The sequence below is a fragment of the Ailuropoda melanoleuca genome, chromosome 1, assembly GCF_002007445.2.
Source record: "Ailuropoda melanoleuca isolate Jingjing chromosome 1, ASM200744v2, whole genome shotgun sequence".
NCBI lineage: Eukaryota > Metazoa > Chordata > Mammalia > Carnivora > Ursidae > Ailuropoda > Ailuropoda melanoleuca.
The window spans coordinates 109,051,047-109,058,240 of NC_048218.1; the positions used below are offsets into that span (position 1 = coordinate 109,051,047).

General features: G+C 58.2%; 1 protein-coding gene across 1 annotated transcript; it reads right to left on the reverse strand.

Moving 5' to 3' along the window:
* Window positions 1-1,845: 1,845 nt before the first annotated feature.
* On the reverse strand, window positions 1,846-7,026 carry LOC117803059 (DNA-directed DNA/RNA polymerase mu-like). The gene is made up of 5 exons (XM_034664859.1): window positions 5,685-7,026; window positions 4,932-5,030; window positions 4,602-4,772; window positions 3,848-3,919; window positions 1,846-2,296 (listed from the first exon to the last, which is right to left on the reverse strand). The coding sequence occupies exons 1-5, from the start codon at window positions 5,973-5,975 to the stop codon at window positions 2,117-2,119; spliced, it is 813 nt and encodes a 270-aa protein (XP_034520750.1). The 5' UTR covers window positions 5,976-7,026; the 3' UTR covers window positions 1,846-2,116.
* Window positions 7,027-7,194: the final 168 nt, after the last annotated feature.

The window sequence follows — 7,194 nt, forward strand, 5'->3', positions numbered from 1 at the left end:
CCCGGGAAGGTGTTTCCATCCCTAGACGTTGGTACGTACCACTGGCTGGCCATTTGGAAAAACAGAAGTTGGCTTTCTGTGTCACTCCTTAACACCAAAATGAAATCCAGATGCATAAAACATCCAAATCTAAAAAGCAAACAGGAAAGGTCCTGGAAAGTCGACAAATGTCTATCACAATAAACCTGGGGAAGGGGAAGAAAATGAATAGTAAACGACCATATTCAAATTGAAAATGTGATAAGAATTAAAATTAAAAGGCAGACTGGGGGGAAAGTGTGTGTGATGTATTTTTGAACTAGATTAATTGCTGTAATTGTGAAACTGTCCACAGATAAATAAAAAGACAATGATCTAATAGAAAAATTGGCAAGAACACCGGTAGGAATTTCACAGATGAACCCTACTCTGAACTTGAACCGGATCGCCTGATCTGTGCACCTGTCAGGTGTGAGGGAGTTGGCAACTTGTGGAAGGACTTTTTGAAAGACGGTTTGGCAACCATAGCCAACAAAATGAAAACAAAAATCCCACTCAGCCACTCCTTTTCCAACACTGGCATTGCTTTGATTGTCTAGATCAGTTTGGGAAAGCCGACTCTTGACGGGGTGGAGTGTTCTTCTCATTTTCCGGCCCTACGTGGTGGATTCCCCCTGCTGCAGCTGGTTTAGCCCATGCTCAGGTGAGCAGGTGCGAGAGGCCAGGTGTAGCCCTGTTCCCACCCGTCTCCTTGCTCTTCTCTCCCCGGAGGGACAGAGGGACGCCTCCTGTCACAGCGGGGGGGCACAGGGCTGAGGGAGGCTGGTTCCTCTTCTACCTCCAACACCTCCCTGCCCTCCTGGGACACAGGTCGCAGGCTCCCCAGCCAGGTGGCCTGGGCGTTGGCCTCTTTCTCCTTTCCCTGTGCCTGTTTCTCTGGCCCGTAGGGAAGGAGGCGCTCCCAGGGCCTATAGAAGGGATCAGAGCCTCGTTCCCCACCTGTCGGTCCTGCCTCTCCTCAGGGGGCAGCCATCTCTCCCCTGAAACCGTTTGCTTCCCTCTTAATGGTCTCTGTTTCCGGCCAGGGCAGCTGGGTACTCTCCCAGAGGCAGAGGCAACTTCTAATGACCCATCACATCCGTGTGCTTCAAAATGCCCAGCAACTTGCAAAACTGAGGAACACAGGGCTTTCCACAGGCCGGGGGAGGTTCTGTGAGGGGGACGAGGACCCCTATGGCCACTGAGTGAAGGCCTGGGCACCAGTGGGCAAAGCCACAGCACGGCTGGGTGGGGTGCTGTCCCCGCCACTCCCTGGACCATTAGGTCACCGTCTGGCCCACTGGGAAGTAGAAGCCTTAGCCCTCTATTTCCCACTAAACTGGGAACTTGGGGTTCCCCGACACGTCAGTCCCCAGCCTCGGGGACTCTCCCCGTGCTGAGATCACCCCTCAAGAGTCAGAGAGGCTACACTGATGGCCTCTCGCCTGGGCCCTCGCGGCCACCCTGGGAACTGCAGTCCTCCCCCCTGCTCTGCGGCCGTCTCCCACTGTGGTGTGCATTAGTTTTGCCCAGATATGGGAGTTTGCATTTTTCCAAGATGAATCCCATCTAGCTATTTCCTGTTTCCATTTCCAGCTCAGAGAGGTCCTTGGGGGTGATCCTTCAGTCCTCGTGACCTTCATAAAACCTCCCTGTGGACCACCTTCTCCAAAGTTCCTTTGGTGCTATTTGCACCTGCCCTTAGCCTGTGGGGCCAGGACTCTGCCCCGGCTCTGGGGCCCACCCTGGTTTTGGGTTCCTGTGTTTTTGGGCTGCTTGCCGGCAGCATTCCGGAGGGCACGTGGTCAGACTGCTGATGCNACCACGCAGGTCCCCATGCCATCCGCCAGCGCACCAGGACCCCAGCCCCATGCTGGCAAGCTGTGCGCAGGGCCGTTGAGACACAGCCTCCCCTTCCTGGTCCAGCTGGGAGGTGTGAACGTCACAGCAGCCACCGTGACCACCACTGTTCAATGCGAAAGGGCTGCAGCAGGTCCAGACTCCACTCCACCAAACAGAGGGGCCTGCCTGCCCCCGGGACCTCCGTGCACTGACCCCATCCCTGCCGTCAAGGCAGCCCCCCGGCACATGCCGTGTGTCAGTGCTGCGGGCTCCACGGTGTGGGGGGCCCGGGCCCCGTCCTTCTCGGAGGCTCACCTGCTCTCTGCTGCTGGGTCAACCTCTGGGGCTGCCCTTGGAGGCTGTCCAGGGTCCGCAGCCCATCCTGGTACCACCGGTCAGCAGTCTTTACCCCAACCCCGAAGATCCCGGTGAAAAGCTGTTTGGGGGATGAGCACAGTGTGGTCAGGAGCAAAGTCCTGACAGAAGACACAGATGGCCACAGCCGTCGGCGAGGGCGGTACCGTCCCAGGCCGCCCCCGTGGCCACTCACGGCCGTCCGGCTCAAGCAGCCTGCCCGAGGCCACACGGTGCACGTACAGGAGGATTCAAACCCTAAGGCTGGCCTGTGCAGGGGGACAGCCCGGGCAGACCCCAGTGGACCTCCCTCTGAGGGCCTCGGCCCCCTGCGTTGGAAAAGTCTCTCCCCAGAGCCCGTGCAGCTCAGCCTGTGACTCCAGCACCACACACGAATCATCCCCACAGCCTCCCGTCCACTGGGAACCACGCCGCTCCCACCTAACAGCAGCCAAGGCTTTGCACTGGGGTTCTCCTCCTTAGCAAACCAGACGGTTGTTTTAGCAGGAGCTGGAGTCACCGCCCAGCCACACGAACTACAGCGTGGGAGCCAACCTCTCGTCGGGGGCGGCCGGCCCCACACGGGTCTCCCACATGGGGCGGGGGGGGCGGTGGCGGACTCCAGCCCCAGCAAGTCACTCTTTCCTCCCTGACCACAGCTTTCTGGTCAGAGGCAGGCACCTGCTCTAGCCAATCTCCTCCCCAGGAATTTCTGGAAGCAAAGCAGAAGGTCAGGGCTGTGTGGTGGTGGAAGCCGTAACCCACAGAAGGTGACCAGGTGGCCAGCAGAGGGGGCCAGCTTGAGGAAAGGAGGAGGACCCTGGTGGCACTTGGGTCCCTGAGCCCTGCTTCCTCTGGCTACAGCTCTGCCCATCTTGGGCTATGCCGGCCGGCCTTCCCTCGATCCCCTGAACCAAGAGCCTGGGTCCTGACAGAAAAAATGCTCAGAACCCAACTGTTAACCTAATTGCTGACCCACCTCTCTGCTGGCCTGGGCACCTACTTGGGACCCTCCGTCCTTCACACGTGGCTTCTCTTTCTCTCTGAAGCCCCCCGTTGGTCTTCACCACATTCTGGGCCACCTCCCAGAGCACCGATGACCCACCCTGCCAGGGAAGCCTCCCGCCCCCAACAGATGGCTGATGGGACAGGGGTCAGAGCAGCGAGATGGAAGCGGCCAGGCAAGCTCTGGCGCGTCAGGTCGGAAGTGGTAAGAACAGGGGAAGGTGTGCTGTGGACGCAGGCAGGGTGACAAGCAGGACACGAGATCACAGGGGGACAGAGTGTGAGGAGCAACCCCATAGACTCGGCTCCGGGGGGAAGTCACGTTTTATCCAGCACACTCTGTTTAAGATGCCGGCAGATAAAACATACTGGAGAATATTCCACTGGCAGCCCAATGAGAACAGATGGTGCTGAGCGATAGACAAACGCCCCTTTGCTAAACACAAGCTTCTCCTCGCCCCGCTCTGTTGGGCTGCCTCACGCATATCGGGTGTCAGCTAGCTGCCACCTCCTCAGCGAGACCTTCTCTGACCCCTGGGCGCCCCGGCTCGCCTCCCGTCCGTGGCTGGAACCGTGCTGTCATCCCGGGGAGGGCTCCGAGGCCCTGCTGGGTCCACCCTGCACATACCTTCATGGTCTGGTACCGCTCTGACAGCCGGACCCTCTCCACCTCCTCACACACCCCGTGTTCCAACAGCTCCTGGGGGACCAAGCAAAAGTCTCAGCCTGACTGGGGACAAGAGTTGGGGCCCAAGGACCAGGTGGAACCCCAACACTCAGCAGGACAGCTTTGTCCTATCAGGACCCAGGGGCACTTAGAAATAGAGACCACGCCCGGGGGGGCACCAGCGCTTCTGGCCTCATGGCCCTTGGCCCAGGGAACACAGGGGACCTCTCCGAGGAATGACAAGTCCCAAGATATGTAAACCATGGCTTTTCCAAACATGGGTGACGTATGCAATGGGACTTCACTTAAAAGCTTGAGTTCAAAAGTATATTTGGTCCCCACATATTCTCCCAGTGGCAAGTGTACCCCTTAGATGGTACAACTTAACAGGACATGTGAAGGACCTAACATTTTGGGTCCTTAAATTCGTGTTTTAAAAAGAGCTGCTTCAAGTCAGGGGTTCCCTTCCACCATCCCAGACAGCAGGGCCGATGCCAGCAATGCCAGCTACCTGTCCTGCCTGGTCCCTACCAGCCACATGGTATGGCCCCCACTTACAGACGAGGAATCTACACAGACGGTCGCTTGCCCGGGCCCAGAAGCCGGCCTCCACAGCTGCACTCGGCCCCAACCCCCGGCGCTCACGATTCCCAGGCCGCCTCACCCACTTGCCTGCACTCACGGTTCCACCCTGCCAAGCGTGCAGAGCACCGACCTGGACGACCCTGCAGGAGTGTTCTCCGAAGTGCGGCAACCCCTGCAGCTGGCTCAGGGCTGTGACCCGGCTCGGAAGGGCCTTGAGCACCGCGGCGGCTCTGCGGAAGGAGAGGAAGCGGCCCTCGCTGCCCTTAAAGGCTGCAGCCTCCGCCAGCACCTCCAGAGCCTCCTGCAAGGAGAGGCCCTTCTGTGACCCGGCTCGGAAGGGCCTGACTCCTCCCGCCCCAGCTCCCACCCACCTGTCCCCAGGCTGGGACAGGGCAGCGTGGCAGGGCTCTCGGGAACAGGCCTGGCCCCACGCCAGGGAGGCTGGGAACCCAAGGCTCACCGAGAGGCTGGTGTTGTGGTGTGTGAGGGGTGTGGGGCGCTGGCAGGCATAGGGTGGCATCCTCACTGGGCTGGGCAGTCCTTTCCCGGGCACAGCCACCTGTGAGGGGCAATACAGAGGCCACTTGGAGGCTGAGGGCTGGCAGGGCCGGGCAGCCCCCAGAGCCCTGCCCCTGACAAGTACAGGAGGGGCAGAGCAGGCCGAGGAGGGGCTCCTCGCTCACAGCAGCAGGAGGCATAGCACCTGCGGACTCTCACGGAGGACCGTTCCTGTCGCCGCACATGACGCATGCGCTCCACCACCCGAAACCCTCTCAATCAAGTGGGCTAGCAGTGCGTGTCATCCCCACCTCGCTGACGGGGACACCGGCTCGTGGCCTGCAGGCAGAGCCAGGAATGGAACATGGGAAGCCTGACTCTGAGCCCACACCTGCATCCCCGGGGACAGAGGCACAGACCCACCTGCTGGTCCTTGGGTCACCTCACCAGGAATTACCATCCCACTACTTAAACAAGAAAGGCCTGAGGATGCTAAAAATAAGTGGACCCCAAGAGCTCATATGAATGATGAAAGGAGAAGCCAGGACGGCCTGGCCTCCCAGGGCCCCTGGTAGTCTGCGCTGAGCCCCACTGCTCACCTCATCTGTAGGCAGGGCGGTGCTGCTGACGAGTCACTCGCCCCCCTCCTCGCCCCCGAGCTATACCCTGCCCCGGGGCAGTCTCCGCAGGCCCTATGCCAGGCCACCCAGGTCACCTCCAGGCGGTGCCGGCGCTCCACAGGCACGGGCTGCCCAGCTGCCATGCTTTCTGTGAACCAGCTTATGTCCAGCAGCTCTGGGTGGGTGCATCCTCGGAGAGAGGCCGCCACCGTCCTGCGCTCCTGCCAGCAGCTGGCCTCCTCTGCTGAGGTCTGTTCCATCACCACATGTGTCACCTCGGAGCTGGGCAGAGAGAGGGGACAAAGCTGATGCCCAGAGGTCCTTCCTGCCTCGCTCGGTGCGTCCAGGCCTTTGCTTACTATCCCCTCTGCCTGGTGAGCACCCATTTGTTCTTCAAATGCCACGTCCTCAGAAAGCCCTTCTCGCAGATGCACATGCCTGCCACCCCATCACCCACAGAGCTGCAGCCCAGCCCAAGTTTCTGTCAACTCGTCTGTCTTCCTCTCTCCTGGACCCTGAGAAAGGAGGTCCTTAGGGGGTAGGACCAGAGGCTCTTCATTTAAGTGCTGCACCCAGACTGCTTGGTTTTGAACCCCAGCTCTGCCACGTACTTGCTGTGTGGCCTTGGGCATCTCACTTCCTTCTCTGTGCCCTGATTTCCTCCTCTTTAAAGCAGATAATAATGTATCTACTGTGTAGCATTGTTACACAGATGAAACAAACTCATAAGCAAAAGGGCAGCACCCAGTACACTAAACTCCTCTCTGAGCGGGTCTAACCACTGGAAATGGTTAAATCCCTTAAAAAAAACAAAAAACAAAAAAGCTGCTGGGGGACTGGCCCCTGATCTGTTTGCTCTCCCAACTTCAAACCTATGGAAACCCATTTCCTTAATCTCAGCAGTGTCTCTGTAGCCCATAATTTTTGCTGATCTTGGAGACTCACTCAAGTCACTGTCTTAGCCCAGAGGGGAGAGGTCAGTTTGGCTAAAAGGGCAAGAGGAACTTACTGAGGACAGAAGCCGGTTAGCCAGTGATACCCTTAACCATCCCACACGACCATATGGCTCTTTAGAGGCTGTGGCATATATTCTTTTCCTGTCCTACAGAACAATCCTGGCCCTAACTGCCAGCACCCTTTTATAGAAGAGGACACTGAGAGAAAAGCCACATTAGCATGAAGTGCCAGGATTAACTCGGAATCCGAAACCTCAGGTGCCCCTCCACTGTGGGGATCAGCTGCCAGGTGCGTCGTTTTAGATCTTAATACCCTCAGCTGAAAAGAAACACCGCTTGTGAAAGTGGCTGGTCACTTGCAAAATTCTGAGCACAGGTATTTTGTGCTTAGGCCCTCACACCACGCAGCAGTGTCATCGGGGCGTGACAGACGGCATGGCCATAACCACACAGGCGTCCCTCGGTCCCCTGTGGGCGCAGCGCGCGCCCCGCGCCCCTCGTGCAGGCGCCCCCCCCACCATGAAGGCGCCCCGGGCAGGAGCCCCCGGTCAGGTGACCCCCTCAAGACGCCTTTTTTTTTTTTTTTTTTTTTTTTTTTTTTTTTTTTTTTTTTTTTTTTTTTTTTTTTTTTTTTTTTATTTTTTTTCTT